The sequence below is a fragment of the Sciurus carolinensis genome, chromosome 7, assembly GCF_902686445.1.
Source record: "Sciurus carolinensis chromosome 7, mSciCar1.2, whole genome shotgun sequence".
Lineage (NCBI taxonomy): Eukaryota > Metazoa > Chordata > Mammalia > Rodentia > Sciuridae > Sciurus > Sciurus carolinensis.
Window position 1 is genome coordinate 7,183,894 of NC_062219.1, and position 16,964 is coordinate 7,200,857.

General features: G+C 50.2%; 2 protein-coding genes across 2 annotated transcripts in view; one reads left to right on the top strand and one right to left on the bottom strand.

The window, feature by feature from the left end:
* Positions 1–489: 489 nt before the first annotated feature.
* LOC124989566 (translation initiation factor IF-2-like) lies at positions 490–2,689 on the bottom strand. The gene is made up of 2 exons (XM_047559429.1): positions 2,275–2,689; positions 490–2,159 (listed from the first exon to the last, which is right to left on the bottom strand). Exons 1-2 carry the CDS (start codon positions 2,669–2,671, stop codon positions 1,468–1,470), a joined length of 1,089 nt encoding a protein of 362 aa, XP_047415385.1. The 5' UTR covers positions 2,672–2,689; the 3' UTR covers positions 490–1,467.
* The window catches only part of Agpat4 (1-acylglycerol-3-phosphate O-acyltransferase 4), a 110,963-nt gene continuing 96,090 nt past the window's right edge, over positions 2,092–16,964 (top strand). The window contains exon 1 of the mRNA XM_047559428.1: positions 2,092–2,363. The gene's annotated coding sequence lies outside the window, so the exon portion shown is untranslated. The remainder of the gene's footprint in view (positions 2,364–16,964) is intronic.

The following is a 16,964-nucleotide window of genomic DNA, read 5'->3' on the forward strand; positions in this document are numbered from 1 at the left end:
CCAAGGCTAAACATGACATCTCATTTTGTTTCCTGTTCTCCTTATACACCATCTGCAGGAACTTGATTCCCTACTCTTAGTCTGCCTGCATTTTTACTGTGACCCATCGCAATGGTGGGAGTGCAGTTCTCCACTGGTGGTGCCACACAGGAGCTCAAAAAATTTTGAATTTTGGAGTGTTTCAGATTTCAGAATTTTGGACTAGGGATGCTCAAGCTGACTTACTTCCTACAGTATTTATTTCTCACTGTCTGGTGGCTGTATATGTGGCTCATCCCACCGCTCTTAGAGTTTGCTGTGAGCTGAGAAACTGTGTGGACACAACCCTCCCCCCACCGCCCTTCTCTCGATCACCCACCTCTGAACCTTGTACAGATGTCAATCATGGCCTCTATTTGCATCTTAATTGTTTACATGTCTCTTTCCCTTCTAAGACTTTGAGCCCTTTGGGACAATGTCCATGTCTTATTCATGCTTTTGTGACTCGGCTACTCAAAAAGTATTTGTTGAACTGGATTGTTAGATTATGACCCAGAAACAATCACAATTCCCTGTTAAGATAAAATAGTTGAATAAGGGCATGTAAAATAAAGACAGATTGTAAACGGGACTCTGAATAAAGTGCCTAGGGTTTAATCCATTAATGTTGTAATTCCACTTTAAATTTTTAGAAGTAGTAATTTTTTGTCCCTGTTTCTCAGCTTTACTTCTGAAATAATTGGGACTGTGAGGAACATTGTCTAAATAGGCAGTGTTAGAAATAATGAGTGTACTAATTTTAATGGTTAATAATGGAATAAAGACATTAAAGTATTGAGGATGGAATAAGAATCTCAATTGTCAAAATTTTAAATCTCTCATTCTTTCTATTGCAATCTTGACTGTACTTGTTATAAATACAGCATGAATTTATGCACTTGTAGATTTTAAAATAAATCCCCATTCAAAACTCCACTAGCTTTATTTGAAAAGTACTTTGAAAAAACCCTTTCATGTCTCCGCCAGCAATGAGATCGTGAAATGTTAACTTGAAAAGTTGAGAAGAACTCTTGGAATCAGCTTTGCTGCAAGAAGCTCAGTCCTACCCTTGACAAGCATTACCAGATGACCAAGTGTATGTCCACAGGATACTAACATCAGCCCTTGCCCTAAGTCGGTTCAGTTCTGATCTTTTATGCCTCCAGGGTCCTTGATCCCCATCCTCCTACTTTGCTCCCCTTCTCTCCCATCCCAGGGGATCCAAATGCCGCCGGCCCCAGAGGACCGTCGAAACCCTGGGTCCTGGACTATGAAAGCCCTCCCCTCGCACCATCAAAGCCCGAAGAGCTCTGTCCACTCTCCGCTTGCCCGACACACGGCTGGGCGCTTCTCTGGCTCCTGGTGGCCCTGTCTTGTGCCCTGGCTCGGCGAGTCCCCTGGACTGCGGCACCTAGAGACCCCGGCGTGCACGGAGTCCTCCGTAAACACTCAAGCACTGGAGACAATGGCTCTGGTGGCGCACATCTGAAGGGCATCCGCCTTAACTTTTTCCTCCGGGATCGCTGGAGCCCCGGCACGTCGGTAGTTTCCACAGCCTGTCCTCGTGAAGCCGTGGGGACTCTGTGCTCCAGGTGTGTCCGGCCCTGCAACACTCCGCGTGTAGACGCCACGTGCGTGAGCGCACACGAGTGCCAGCCGACCTCGGTGCCTGGGCGAGCAGGAGGCCACCCCGACGGGACTCCTGGCCTCCGGGTCCTCACCGTCTCGTCCTCCCGAGCGCTGGGCGTGCTTCGCTGACGGGGCTCTCGGGCTCGCGCAGTGGGACTCGTCCCTCCAGCAGCGCCGGGGCGCGGAGAGGGGATTGGAGAGCGCGGGGGTCCGTCCGGTGCCTAACTCCAGCTGAGCCGCCTCGGGCAGGTCCCAGGTCGCCGGCCCTCGGCGCGAGGCTGAGGTTGCAGGAGCCATTTCGGCGGCGCGGGGATGCAACAGGGCTGGGGAGCAGGCGCGGCGAGAAGGCCACTCGGCCGGCTTTGTCCGCGATGCCGGCCGCGCCCCGGGCGGGACGCGAACGAGATTGCGAACGTGCCGCGGGCCGGGGCACTTGCTCGCGCCGACTGGAAGGGGCGAGGAGTGACTCATATTACAGCGCGACCTTCCCTCCCCTGGCCGCCAAGCCGTAGCTTTAAAAGGAAGTGACATGGGTGGGGAGAGACGTCAGTGAGGACCACTCTTTTCCTTCCGAAGGGCCCACCCCTTGGGTGGAGTCTGCTTTTCTTCCCGGGTTGGCTGACTTACCGCTCCTGTGAAGTGGTGGCAGCCTCCGAACCCAGCGCTCCAGGCAGCGTCTGGCTCTCAGTCCATGTGCCCGGGCCGCCGGGAAGGAGGTAGGTGCTGTTCGTGCCGTTTGCAGGCACCTTCTCTGGGCGTGGCTGATGCCTGGGTTCCCCTTCCCGCACCGGGCGCCCCTCGCCTGGGCTTCCCTGGGACCTCGGGAGGGGAGGCTGGCCGCGGGAGCGAGGCGGCAGCGGGGAGGCGCAGGGGGCCTGCGGGGCGCCGGGGGCGGCCGCGCGGCCACCGAGGACCGCGGCTTTGTGCGGGGCTGGCTGGGCAGCGTGCCTTTCGGGGTTCCACTTGCAGCCGCGGCTCTGGGCCCCTGCACCCGCTGCCCCTGTGCACGCATTTTCTCTGCCATAGATGAAGCTGGGGAGAACGTTCCTGATACCTATTGCTCTCTTTTGTGTCGTGCAACATGTTCTTCCGTCTCTGGCGTTTCTACGGCAACCACAAAAATACTACACCCAATGCAGCCCGACCTCAGTTGATTTATTTGTATTTCCTTTCTGCGCCTGTGACTGCTTGGGCTCGCGGGAAGCAGCATGGCCCGGTGGCTACCCCTCCTCACTTTCATTTTGGTTTTTCCCTATCACAGGAGGGCTGGGGGAGGGGAGTTGTCAAGGAAACAGGCATTTGTAATCACCTCTTTATTTACTCAGTTTTCGGCCTATGAATTTCTTCATCATATCTAGGAATTAAAAACGGAGTACTTTGATGTTTATTTAAGTCTTCAGTGTCTGGTCTTTTTTTAGAAAACCTAAACATTTCTCAAGATGTGCTATTGACTGCAAGCTAAGGGGAAGGAGTGCTTGATTCTTTATAGGAGGTGAGATCCTTGAAATAAACTTTCAGAGAGCGCCTGAGAACTCACACTGATAAATACGTTATCAGCTGCCCAGGCTTGCCTACATAGCTCAGGATTTTTAAAATGGGTCTTTGCTCTTGTCTGAACTTAAGGTAGCATTAATTCGAAATTCAGTTCAAACCCTGGAGGACCAAATGCTGGCCACCCAGCAGGATTCCTCAGGCTTCATTTTGTGCAGTGCCCTTAAGTGGATTGCCAAGTGTGCTCACCCCTGTTAAAGTGAAGGTTCCAAACTGAGGGACGGACCCATCTGCGCTTATTAGTCAACCATCTTCAGCTGAAAAAAAAAAAGCCTCTTAGGAAAGGAAGTTTGTGTGTGTGTGTGTGTGTGTGTGTGTCCCCTCGAGTGCATTCAGATGGGCAGGGAGGACAGGGGCAAAAAAATCACGAGTCCTAAGTTAAAACTATAGAATCCTCTTCTTGTTCTCTTTGGGAGAAAAACTGATTTTCAGGGGAAAAAAATGAGAGAAAATTATTATATACCTAGCAAATTAAATATAATTAGAATTAAATAACATTTATTAGAAAGACATAGTCCAAATGGACCTCTTAACAAGTGCTGCTTAAACTGATGCTTTTTTCAGTATACAAGGAGACATTTAATAATGGACCCTATCCATTTGACGGGCATCCCAGATTACCAAATTACCTCTTTAAGCTAGATCAGTACCAACTCCATACTGGATTCCTAAAATTATTTGTAATGCGATCTGTGAAGTTTGCTGAGTTCGATCCCTACCTTCCACTGACGGAAGCCAAAAACATTGCTTAGAATCCTGAGTAACCCTGCCAGGTGGAAGCAGGAAGAAGGGGCGGTTTTAATGAGGCTGTGTTTTCAGAGAGGTTTATCTAAACATGCTATTATCTATGTCTTATAAAACTGACTAGAGTGCAAGAGATCCTAGCATTTCAGATTCAGAAGTCTCCAAGAATCATGGGGCTAAACAGCAGGCACAAAGCTAGAGCTGAAAGGAAAGACGGGAGAACTATTTAAAGGGCACAACCCAGAAAAGTATTATCAAAGAGAATACGACCCTCGTTTTGAAAAGCACATCAGTACACACAGAGTGAAGGTGGGCTGGTAGGTTTTTAGTGTTTGTTCTGGAAGGAATTTATGCCAAGTCACTGTTTTTCTAGCCTGAAAATGGACCTAAAGGATGTAGAGTTCCACATGACCTTCCAAAGTCAAAGTCTGCTTTGTGAGCTCTCTTGAGCAGGAATTTCACAACAAAAAGCCTAGTGGCATGGAATTCAAAGAAAAGAAGGAAGAACCATTCACAAGCATAGCCCCAAAAATTGTGATATGCAGATAGAGGTTAAAATAATTAGCAACCTTGATCTTGGCTAGGTAATGCAGCAGTAGATGTAAATCGGAGGCTCTCTGGAAGAGGCTGAAAGGAGGCGACACCACGGAAGTTACCTGCTGGAGCAGGAGGCAGCCATCGCCTTGGCCTCCCCATCCTCAGGAATCTGACTGGTTGCTGCGAAGCTAGTAACAAAAGTAGAAGGTGTGCTTTGGAAGGTCACGAATGTGCAGCCTTTAGGTCCTTTCAGGCTAGGTCTGCCCTTAAGTTGAAAGTCCACTGTAATACGGTGGTACAGTGTAAAGAGGAGGCGAAGACAGTCAGAGGAAGTGGATGCAGCCAGTCCTTGAAGATCACCAAGGGGAAGGCTTGCTGGTGCCACTGGCGTTTCCAAGGGAAAAAGACCAGGGTACCCCAGAGAGCAGGATGGTGATAAAGAATGCATCATGGGTCTAGCAAGGTTCCTGGTCCAAGCAGGAGAAGTTGGTCTTCAATGAAGAAACTGAGCAGGTACGCTGTGTGCTGGCTGAAAGAATAGAAGCAGATACAGATTCAGGAATAGAAATTCAAAAAAATGTATCAGTTCAAGAAAGACTTAGAAGAAAGACTGAAAGCAAGACAGAGTCCTTACCACTGCTTCCCAGTACTGGGGTTTGAACTGGGGCACTCTACCACTGAGCTACACCCCCAGCCCTTTTTAAATTTTATCTTGAGACATGTGGTCCAGTTTGGCTGTGACTTTGTGATCCTCCTGCCTTGACCTCCTGAGTTGCCTACAGGTGGAAAACACCGGATTACAGGTGTGTGCTATCTGGTGCACAGAGTCCTTAGCTGGAGCTCAACACTTGAGGACTAAACTTAAGGCAAAATTTAAACATGTAAGAATGAACTTAGAGAAGCGGGAACCTTCTAACCTAAGACGTCCCAGCAATAACTCCCACCACTGCAGTTGCTTGAGGTCGTGGGTGCTCTGATGGGCATCAGGCGCACCTGCATTTTGTTCTACCTGCCATATTCTGGAAGGATGGCTGGTGGGGATGGAGACAGCAGCATTCACATTTCTGTGTGTGTCTGATAACCTGTGGGAGAAACGGGTAAACGGCTGTGCAACATTAATAGAACCAGGGCGGCTTCAACTCGGCAGCCTTCGTCTATGACGGAGTCAGTTAGAAAGCTGGCATCAGAGCCCAGAAATGTGGCTTCATGTGTGTGCTTGTGGGGGTGCAGAAGGCCTGCCAAGGCTGAGGGAAGAGGACGCCTCTGAACAAGAGCTTACTGTGCATCTCTTGAGTGTCGGGTGCTGTGGGCTCAGTCGGGAGCAAAGCAGGGCACTTTCCGTGCCAGGGCCTTCACCTCTCCAGTGGAGTTTTAAGGGACGTCCTTTGACCAGCTGACTTCCTTTTTCTTCTAACGATGGGACAAGAAGAAATGTCTTAAGAGCAACTTTCCCAGAAAATCATCATGGAGCCACCTTTCTGGCAGGTCTTTTCCAGAATACACCCTTCCCCCCACCAAGATTTCCTGCCCATTTCCTTCTGTTTTGTTCTACTTCTCCCTTTGACCCCAAGTCACACCTCCCAGCCACCATTCATTCATTCATTCATTCACCCACACAGGCAGACTGCCATCTGGCATCCGTCTGCCCATCCATTTATCCATCCATTCAGCAAATGGCACTGAGCGTGACGTCACAGGCTCTGCATGCATGGACGTAGCAATAAGAGGAAAGCAGTTCTCCCCTAAGACACGCAGGGACAACAGGGAGCAGACTCCAGGGCTGTTACTTTCCACCGAGGCATTTGTCGGCTAATGGCACTGGATGTTGTTTTATTGAACAGTTTTATGCGTAGATCATGCTAGACGGGGAAAAACGTGTGATTAGTCATTGATTGTTGTCTATTTTACATTTTTTACCACTTGTTGGTTGAGTGTAAGGTTGGGAAATGTTTGTTACTTAGCAAAATGGGAAGTAGGATTTCTGATCCTGGAAGGAAAGTCTTGGGCATCTCTTTCCAAAAAAGCAAGCCGAGCGAGACCATCTCCAACTTCCCTCTTGTGAGTAGCTCCTACATTTCCCAGGTAGATGTAAAATGTAGCATTGTGGGGTTTTTTTTGTTTTGTTTTGTTTTGTTTTAAAAGAAAAGCCACCTGCATCAAAATTACATGCCCATTGGCGTAATGAATCCTCATTTCCTGTGAAACTTATTTCCCACAACTCAGTCCAAGTCCATGGCTTGTTCCAACAGAAATAAGGGGGGTATATTCCCTAACAGTTGTGGTTGCTCATGAACCTGCGCCCAACGTTAGGGATGTTAGAACTTTGCTGCTGGCCTTTCTCATCCTATTCCTTCACGTCCCGAAGTTCCTCCTGTTGGTCCCACTTCATTTCTACTTTAGTCTGGAAATGATATGGGCAGCTAGCCGAGGTTCATATGGAAAACCTTCCCCTCTGCTTGGCTGGTCTTGGAGAAAGAATGCAGCCTTTTCTCCTTTTTCTTTGTGATTTCAATCTCGGGTGAGGTCAGCTTGTCCCTCCAGCATGAAGCTGATCCCTATCGCTTCTGTCTCCACTCTCTCAGGTAAGACAGAGGAGCTAGTTCAGGGTGGTTCCGCTGTGGAGTCCTAAGAGGAGAGGTAAATTTTGGATTTCATGGTAGTTTGACCCCGACGTTAAAATGCTTGCAGGAGTGGGCTCTTCAGTCTGGGGTCTGACTGGCAACTTGCACAGACACTGAGGCGACGGGCCAACCCGTAGGATGTTTGAGAGTCACCTGGAGTGAGGGCTTCCCGTGTGCCAGTCTGTTACCTGGTCTTTACGTTTATTAATTCATTTTATCCTCATAACACACTAGCACGTCAAAACTATTATTACTTCCCACCTTACAGATACAGCCAGTAACGATGAACAAGACTGAGTGACTCACCGAGGATGGTAGCAGAGCTGATACTGAACCCAGACCCTCACCTTCCAGAGCCCTGCCTCTGAACCCCAGCCTTCCTGCATGGCTGAGGTGAATTCTGCAGGCTGAGTACCTGGTGCTCAGCTCAGTACAGAGCAGACGTGCAGATTTCCCTGTAAATAGTGAACCAAGCTGGGCCACAAAGACCTTGCCCTTGCATGCTTCCCTCCTAGCTTTTAAGAGTTGCAGAAATACTGCAAAAGAGAGAAGGATTTTAGAAGTTAGACGAAAGCTGAGAGCAGTGCGTCTAAGACAAGCCACTCTGTTTCCAGGGAATGTGGTCCTCTGTTATGTTTTAGTCCAAGCCCTGAGGTGGGAGCAGGGGAGGACCCTGTGGCTAAAATATCTGAATGACAATGCAGAACTTGTAATAAATTAAATCCAAACTGTCCTCAAACTCATGTTTAGCCAAGGATTGAAGCTCCGAGTGGCTGCACTGAAGGGCGCCCACTGAAGGGCGCCCACCGGCTGCTCTTCCCGGTTTCCGAGGCTGTGGATGGATGGATGGGATCCCAGGTTTTTTTCAACCTTTTGTTGACTTCCATCACTGCTGAGCTGAAAGGCAGATTACTGCCAGGCCTCATCGTAGACACACTTGGAAATGAGAATGGGAGAAATGAATTGGTCCAGGAGTGAAATTTGGTCTGTTTCCCATCTCCATGGGCTCCTCCCAAGCAGTCAATTCTCTGCGGGCAGAGGTTAACCAAGGCTGATGAAATTTTAAAGCACCAGGCACAGCTGCTTCCCAGGATGCTGAAGCCAGCATCACACAGCCAATGCAGGCACCTAGAATTTTACCCCGGGTCCTACTCATAAGTCATCCTCGCTCATTCCTTCTCTGTCCACCCTTCTCTGCTGTGGGGAAGGATGGATTCAAAGGTGGCGAGATGAGCCGCTTCCGCCCTCGACTATGTAGACACCTTGTCTAGCAACCCTTCCACGTTTCTCGGACATTCTCCACCCTGTTCATCCTTCCTAGAACAGATTCTCTTTCTAGATGCATGGTTGTATTATATGACGATTCTTTCTTGACAGTTTAATCTTGATTACTGCACTGGTTCTTATTGATGGCACGAGGTTCTCAACTGTACCGTTTTTAGCAAAGAGCCGAGCAGCTGGTGCTGAATGCACTTGGGGCAGTAGCCTGGAGAAAAAGTGAGCACAAGAAGTCAGGTGATCAGGTCAGCTGTGTCCCCTCAACCAGGTTCTCCCAGGGTGACATTCCTCAAGGGTAAGATTTCTCAGTCACATTACTATTGAGGTTTTGGGCCAAAGAATTCTTTGTTGAGGGGCTGTCCTGTGCAGGCTAGGCTGTGGAGCAGCATCCCTGCCTATACCCCTTAGATGCCTAGTAGTCAGCCAGCCCAAGTCATAACTAACATGTTCCAGAAATTTCCAGTTATTGCCTATAGGGACAGAGCAGTCCACAGTTGAGAACTAGGGCTGAGGGAACTCCCACATGCAACCCCTGTTCTCAGAAACCCTGTTGGTTTGCTCCCTGATTCAGTGCAAACCCATTTCTGAGGACTAATTTGCTGACAGAGATGGGGGGGTGTCCCCACCAAAATGGCAATTCCTCAATATAAATTCATAAATACTTTAAGGGAACTTGGAAAATAATACACTAAGTGAGAGGCAAACATGTAACATACAGTAGTGAAGTATTTAGTGCCTTCTAGTAAATCTGCACGGAGAGTGCCCTGGTGACCAGGGGCTGCGGACTGACCTGGGAGCTGGGCAGGGCTGGGTGGTCTGACAGGGCTCCACCCACCACGGGGCCTGTTCAGACAGACCCCGCCCCCTGCCTAGCGGGCTCCTCTCCCTCAGGTGGAATGAGTTTAACCTTGATTAAGCGATGATTAGCATAGCTAAGGAAAGATTGAGAGCACTCAGACCTCCTCCCGGCCAATCTACCAAGTTAATTTCCCCACTTCCTGCCTGTGGCTGAGTCTGGCTGTCACTGGAGGAGGTCTGGAGGAGGGCCTCCACTCGGGACCTTGGGCTTCTCCACGAAGGTCAGAGCAGAAATTAAGGACGTGTCAGAGGCCCAGACAGACTTGATTAGGAAAGCAGAGACGCAGGCCAGGGAGAACGCGGCCATCTTAAGAGCCAGAAGCAGCCACCCCTTGCTCTGGGGTGATAGTATTTATGGAGGGACGTATCACCGCAGGAGCTGGGATGGTCTGGAGGTAGCATCTGGGTGGAGTTACACAATTCGTGCTGACTTTCCCTGTGTGCTGACCCCACGCTGGGTCACTCTTGCAGGTGAAGACGTGGGCCAAGGTTGAGGTCCAGCTCATTCACCAGGTGCTTATTTTATGCTTCATTCAGTTCATAGGCGTCTCCTCTATTCCAACAGCTTATGGGTGCTTCTCTCCGAGTCCCGTGTGTTTTTCTGTATCTACAAGTTCCGATAGCATCACCAGCTGTCAGCTTGCTTCCCAGCACCCACCCCAATCCTTTCAGGCCTCCCCTGTCCCCTGTCTTCCCACATGAGGGGCCACCTTGACGCTTTCCAGGGCCAGCTGCTCTGCCCACTTCAGCTGGGGCCTCAGCTGTCCTTCCCTGGGGGACATTTGAGTTCCATAAGCCCTGTGTCTTATCCCTTTATCTTCCCACCTCCTTTCCTTCCAGGACCTCAGAGGTGGCAGGTGTGAGGTGAGTCTGTTATTCTGCTTCTCTCCCAACTCCAGAACCCTCTTAGAGCATTTATGGTTAAATTCTTGTGTTCAGGCTACCAATTACCTTGCATCAGGGGTGCAGGAATCAATCTGTACCAGTGTGCCTTGGAGCGGGGCAGAGTAGCAACCTGAACAGGCCATGCGAACACTGTGCGGTCTGGGGTGTACACAGAGCATTGTGGGGACACAGAAAGGGGACCATCTGACCCCCCCCCACACACACACTGCCAAACCGGGGGTTCCAGAAATGCTTCCTAGAGAAGCGTGAACCCTAAGTTACGTGTGGGTGTGGGGAACACTCATCCTAGTGTGCTTGTGTTACCCATTTTTTTTGACCCCAAACTAGTTCTTTTTCCCTCAGAATTGGGAAAGACTAAACTCCCACTGAGCAGCAAAGGGGACTTTCATCCTCCGCCAGAACGGGAGAAATGGGAGGTAGACTCGCAGATCAGTTTCCCACCATTAGGGCTTGGAGTTACAGACTGGGGTAGAAGAATGGAGGGGGGTGGTGAAGGGGAGGGCTAGTCATGTCTCTTCTGGGAATGGGTGGAGATTTCCCAGGAATTCCAGCCCCAGTTCTTTTTGCTCCTTGTAAGTTTCTTTCTGGTTGTCCTAGTGGTGCTAGGGCAGGGGTGGCATTTAGCATGCAGCTTGGGTTATAATGAAGATCGAGGTTGCCTGGGTTCATTCTGGCAGCTATCTTAGATCCAGCCAGTTCCATGAGTCCACATGAAGAGGAATTTCTGGCCTTCAGGCATCCTTGTCCTCAGAGATAAGCAAGATTAGTGCTGGGTAGGATTTCTGTAGGTCACCTGGGCAGTACAAGATTGGGGGTGGGGGAGGCAACACTTGTTTTTCTTGGAGAATTAGTAAGAGATGGAGATGGAGGGATCTGGCCAGGTGGGGAAGGGATTTGGAGGATGGGTGATCCTAGAGCTTTGCTGGGACCCTAGAAGGATGTGGACTGTCCCTGCAGGAAGTAAAGGGCCCAGTTAGGTTCGCATCTTGTCCCTGAGGCAGTTAAGAGTGTCCTCTGGAAACTTGGGGAAGGGGGATGGAGGGGAGAAAGTAGGTCTGTGGGTTCAGCAGGTGACTGTATGGAGGGCCTTTTCTACATTCTAGAATAGTAAATACAGAAGAAAAAAACCTTTTCTTTGTTATTCTTTCCAAATGGTCACTTACTGCATGAAGCTTTGTAATGTTGCCATTTATGCACCTCAATAAGCAACATGGTTGTTGCAGAAGGTATCTCATTTCTTCCTTTCTCCACCCCACCAGTGATGAATTATTTTCTCTGATTTGAAACTGAGGACCACAGAGGTTAACTAACTTTCCTAAAGTCATTGTGACTTTGCTTTGTAGAGAATTGTACAACAATTGCACATGCGTGGTGTGTTCTTGTCTTCCCCAATCTCCCTGGACCTTCTTGAAGGCTGAAGAAATTTCCCTTAGCAGATATCTTTTTCCAACTCAATCCCCCAAATCAGGGGAAAACTTAAGAAGTTACTTAAGACCAAATGATATGATGAAAGTTTCAAGGTATGACTAACATACGAATTTGGCCCCCATTTCTAGAGTGAAATTTTACAGGTGACTGGGAAAAAGGACCACAGAGAGTTTTGAAAAGTACCCAGTTTTCCAGGTCTTGCTACATTAGGGCTTCCTCCTCCTCCTCCCTCCCTCTTTCTTCTCAAATGGCTGAATATTTGCCCATCTCTAGATAGTCAGGTCTTCAGTAGCTCCCGTCTGGCTTGTTCCCCAGAGAAAATGCTTCCCCTTCAACTTGGACTGTGTAAGGTCTGGATCAAGCTGTGTCCTGAGGGTGCTGAGCTGCCAGTCCACATGCCATTGATGTGGTGGGAATGTTCCGTCAATGACAACCTGGGGTGTTGCCTGCCTGCTCCTCGGAACACTTTCCATGAGCAGTGTAGACCAGGGGCCTTTTAGGGACTATGAGGAGTGGCAGAGCAGAGGGAACAGGACTAGGAACAGCCTGGCTGGACCTCAAGCATGGCCTTTGACCTTCTGTCCATGAGACCTTGACATCACTCAGACCAGGAGCTGCTTCCTGGGGTGTGTCAGCCTTGGTGTGGGAGTTGCTCATCGGATGTCTCCTTGAGTGTGGCCCCGTTTCCTGGTCTGGTCAGTGAAGAATCGGGTGAATGCACGCTTGGTAACCGAGGCACTGCACACTGAGGTCATTCTGTGGTGTGCAGCGCTGCAGGATTGGTTCAGCCGTCTCACACTCAAGCATCAACACTCAAGCATCAGCTTTGCAAGACCCGAGGAAACATTTTTTTTTTTTTTTTTTTGCCATACTGGGGTTGGAAGCTAGGTGTACTGTACTACTGAGCTACACTCCCAGCCCCTTTTAATTTTATTTTGAAACTGTCTCACTAAGTTGCCCAGGCTGGCCTTGAATAGCAATCTACCTGCCTCAGCTTCCCAAGTTGCCGGGACCACAGGTGTGCACCACGATGCACAATTCCCAAGGAAAAGATTTATTAAAATTAAAACAAGGACTCATGGGCCATGATACGACATGCACACTCTGCATGAGAGGTTTTTCAGCCTTAGGTGCAGCCTCCCACGCTCAGGGAACATTTCTGTGGTGGTTTTTGGGAATGAAACTGAGCCGGGTGGTCTCTAGTAACTCTGGGAGCAAGGACCACATGGCGGCCTCCTTTCTTCTCTCTTCCACTGTCCATTTCCAAATTGTGGGGGTGGGGGTGGAGTCACCCGCCAGAGCATACCTGCCTGGACTCTTTCCCTCGCTTTCCCATTCCGAGGGCACAGTTCATGGAGGGCTGCTCAGTTCTCCTGCCCCTTGACTCTGGTCACCCACCTTTATGTGCCTTCCTTTGTTCCTGCTGGAAAAACCCCTTCTCTGGATTATTCCAAAGCCTGCTCCGCTGGTGCACTCTCCCCCATCCCTTGGACAAGCGATTGCAGCCTTAGCTCTTACTGCTTGCCGACCGTGTTACCACTGTCTGTACGTCACCCTCACGTTCTCATACAGGCTACTTTCCCTGGGGCTGTCTGAAATCTGAGCACAACACGTGTGTGGAATTTGCCAGTTCACATCTTTTTTTTTTTTAATTTCTTATTTGTTCTAATTAATTGTACATGACAGTAGAAGCATTTGTACATTTTGATAGATCCTACATAAATGGAGTGTCACATCTTAGCAAGCCACCTTGAACGTCACTATGAGGGTCTCATGCTCCCCAGTGGGGCTGAGAATAATTGGACCCAAACCTCTAAGTGAAGTAAGAAGCTTGGGTAGGACTTGTAGTAAATGGGAGAGGGACCATTTTACAGTTTGATGTTGGAGGGGAAATCAGCTCTGGACAGGCAAACCAGGGACGGAGAACCAGGTTTCATTTGATATGCTGGAGAATAATAGGGAAGGAGTGGAAGTCCTTCTCGCGTGTGTGTGCATGTGGGCGTGTGTCCTGGCTCTTTTTAAACCGTGTTGTCAGTTGTGGCTGTGAAGTGCTACCCAGCCCAGATTTCACAGCAGTCATAAAAATGGGTCTGGCCCTGTGGCATCTGTGCACAGTGGTGAGTGTCCACCCCAGTGAAACCCCTTTGGACGTGCTCGTGGGGGCCGGGCAGCGGACACTGGGTGGGTCTGCTGATTGTGCGGAAGGGCGCTCCTGACCACGGGAGCTGCTTGTGCAGCTCAGATTGAACACAAGTCTGCCGACAGGTCACCCATTTAGGAGCCAGAATCACCTGTGTCTGGGTGACCGCACTCGGCCACGTGGAACCCTGGCCAAACCTGAATATGCACTGAGAAGAGAAGTTGTGGGGAGCCCTGCACCTCGGTGGGCCTCGGCCGACCTCACTCTGGCCCGCCACACGGCCGGCGCAGCGCTGGAACGACTGGCTGCCCCGCTGGCCCTCTGGGAAAGTGGAGCCGGCAGCACGTCACTGCGCCTCAGAGGTGGGACCCTGAGCTCGCGTAGCCCGCCCAGGAGTGTGGAGCCCTTGGAGGCGTCAGCCCTGTGGCTCTGAGTCCCTGTTCCAGTTTCACGGTGGTACCTTGACACCCGCAGCTCCTGTGGTTCTGCATGTTCGCTCGTGTTTGGAGAGGGCATCTCAGGTCCACTCAGTACAGAGAAGGAATGAGAAGACTAGCTCCCTGCAGGGTGCCCCTTCTCCCCGGGGGGCTGGTTGCTGGTTTCCTAACGTTTGTTGGATGTTTTTGGGGGGCATCATGGAAGGTTCTAGAAGGCTCGTTGGCTCTGATGGACAGCCGTGTTTGGACAGTTGGTAGATTAGATGCCGAGTTTCCCACGTGAAGCACAGCCGAGGAGCTTGGAAAGGGCAACTTCCAGCTCACGTGGATGCGCCTTCTTGAGAACCTGGCCTCTGTCTGGCTGCAGTGCACTCATCAGCATGAGCTGGTGTCTCTCTGGGACTGTGTGGTGGTCGTGGCTGACCATTCAGTCGGTTCATTTTATGGGTATTCACCACTGACCAGGCCAGACCCATGTGGGACATTGGGTACAAGGATGGGACACACCGAAGCTCCCCAGGAGTCCAGCCCTGCGGGAGGGTGGATGTACAGGATGTGAGGGCGGTGACGTTTATCACCACCACGCGGCCCAGGTCCTGTGCAGGACCTCTCATGCCACTGGTCACACTCTCACGGGAAGCAGTCACTGCAGTCCATTGGCAAATTCTCAACTAGTGAGCGGCGTCAAGGGATGGCGAGAAGAGGGAAGGAGGCCCCGGTGTGGGCGCAGGGCTTGAGAGGGGCGAGGGTGGAGCACTGCATTCTGCAGATGGGCGATGGGGAGGAGGGCAGGTGGAGCCGCGGGCAGGTGGAGCCGCGGGCAGGTGGAGCCGCGGGCAGGGCCGGGAAGCCGGCCGCCAGTCCTGCTCAGACCACAGAGCACAGGGCTCTCCCGGCCTCCTCACTGCCCCCGGGGAGGCAGGGGCCTCGCTTTCACTTTTTATTTTCAAAACACACTGCACATCCCAGGCCGGCAGCAGCGAGGCTTCCGCTTTATCTTCTGAATTCTTGCCATTCTTTCCTGCAGGAGAGCAAGTTCCTTGGGAACATTCGGTGTCCCCGCTCCCCGGGTCGGTGCTTCCGTAAATATTTGTTGAAGGAATGAAAGACCCCGGAGGAAGGGGCTGAGAGGTGGACGCCCCCGCCAGGGGAGGGCTGCCCCTCCACCACGCCAGCAGCTTGGCTGGAGCCAGGATTGCGTCGTAGCAGCAGGCTGCTGGATCAGCTGCTGCTTTGTTAAAAAAAGAGGCCGAATCTTGATTTTTTCTGTTTGTTGAAGCGGCATGTAGCTCCGTACCATATAGTCACCAGTCCCTAACGCTGACTGCACCTGGCAATGGGGATGGCTTCACAGGCACCTCTTGCTCAGGTCTGAGGTCAGATGCCAGAAACGGGTGCAATTCATTGAGCTGGCAGACTCGGGGGCCAGCCCGTGCAGCTCACCAACATATACAATCGAGCTAGTGCTGACTTTTTAAAAAATCCCTTTTCAAACGACATGTCCTTACCCTCTGGTAGCTATAAAACACCTTCCTGAGTTGGACAGATTTGAGCAGTTGCCTCATCAGTAAGGTCAGGGTGCCACTGAGTCAGGACAGCTTCCTAGTGGTAAACTGGGCTCTCACTTAGGACCCCTCAGGGTGAAGCTCTGCTTTTCCAGTTGAGAAGTCCTTAATAGTCTTCAAAAAGAACACACTCTCTCATTTTGTGCTGGTCCTGCAAACTACGCATCGCATCTTGCACTGAGTGGAGAGTTCATTGAGTTTTCATGTGTGCCTGTTACTATGGGGCGGCTACAGTGTCCCCCTAACTAACTGGACAGGTGTGCAAAAGCAGGACCTTGAGGCTGGGCAGCTACCTAGAAAGCAGTGGTCGTGACCAGCAGTGCGCTCCTGGCGCTGTGGACAGCGTGGGTCACATTAGTGCCATCCTAGTCTCCAAACGGTGATCTGTGGCTCTTAGACCTCCATGTGCTCCTCTGACCTATTGAGCAGCATCACGACTGCAGTTGATAATAATGAACTCTGTGCTGGAGCAGGGCTGGGAGGGCAGGTTGTGAAAGTTCTCACCACAAATGATAAGCTCGTGCAGTGATGGATCTTAACCATCTTGATTTATCGTTTCCCAGTGTAAATGTGCATCAGAACATCAGGTTGTATACCGTAAACATACATGGTTTTTAACTTGTCAATTAAAAAGTAGCTTTAAACATCTGTGATGAAACCGTTGCCAAGTCCTTCACATCCAGCCACGTCATTAAACTTTCAGCCAAATCTTAATGAAAACCCAGCCTGAAGCATGGCTCTATGTGGATGATATTTCTCTGGCTTTCTAGGGAACTAAGAATCATTTCCTAACGTGTAAAGTTGTCAAAGTCCAGGCCTGAAGTTGCTCCAAGTAAGAGAACTCTTGACCCAATGAGAATGAGAGATTAATCATTTGTGTGTGTGTCAGTGTAATTATCCTCCCCCTGCTTTCTGTATTTTGGCTGTCTCTGAGGTTCAAGTCATGAATAAAAATCTACCTTTCAAATTTTCCAAGAGCATCAAGTTTATATTCAGGGAAGATAACATTTTGGGGAAAAATACCAAACAAACAAAAAAACAAAGTTCTCAAAATTGTACTTGGCTACTCTCAGCTATTCGGAGAATCTGCTAACCTTGTTTGCAAGAAGTTTGTTTTCAAACGGGAAAGGATTGAACAGTGTGAAGGTGAAACTGCAGCCATTTTGAATGATTCCCATTGTTCCAGCCAAGACAAGTCACCTCCTGAGGGACAGAGTGAGCTTAACCGGCCCTCAGTCTTTGAGGTCTCCTG

Coding starts and splice junctions, on each gene's coding strand:
- LOC124989566 (XM_047559429.1), bottom strand. CDS start 2,671: ATGGCAGAGAAAATGCGTGCACAGGGGCAGCGGGTGCAGGGGCCCAGA. Junction 2,160..2,274: donor GCCACCACTTCACAGGAGCG/GTAAGTCAGCCA, acceptor TTCCTTTTAAAG/CTACGGCTTGGCGGCCAGGG.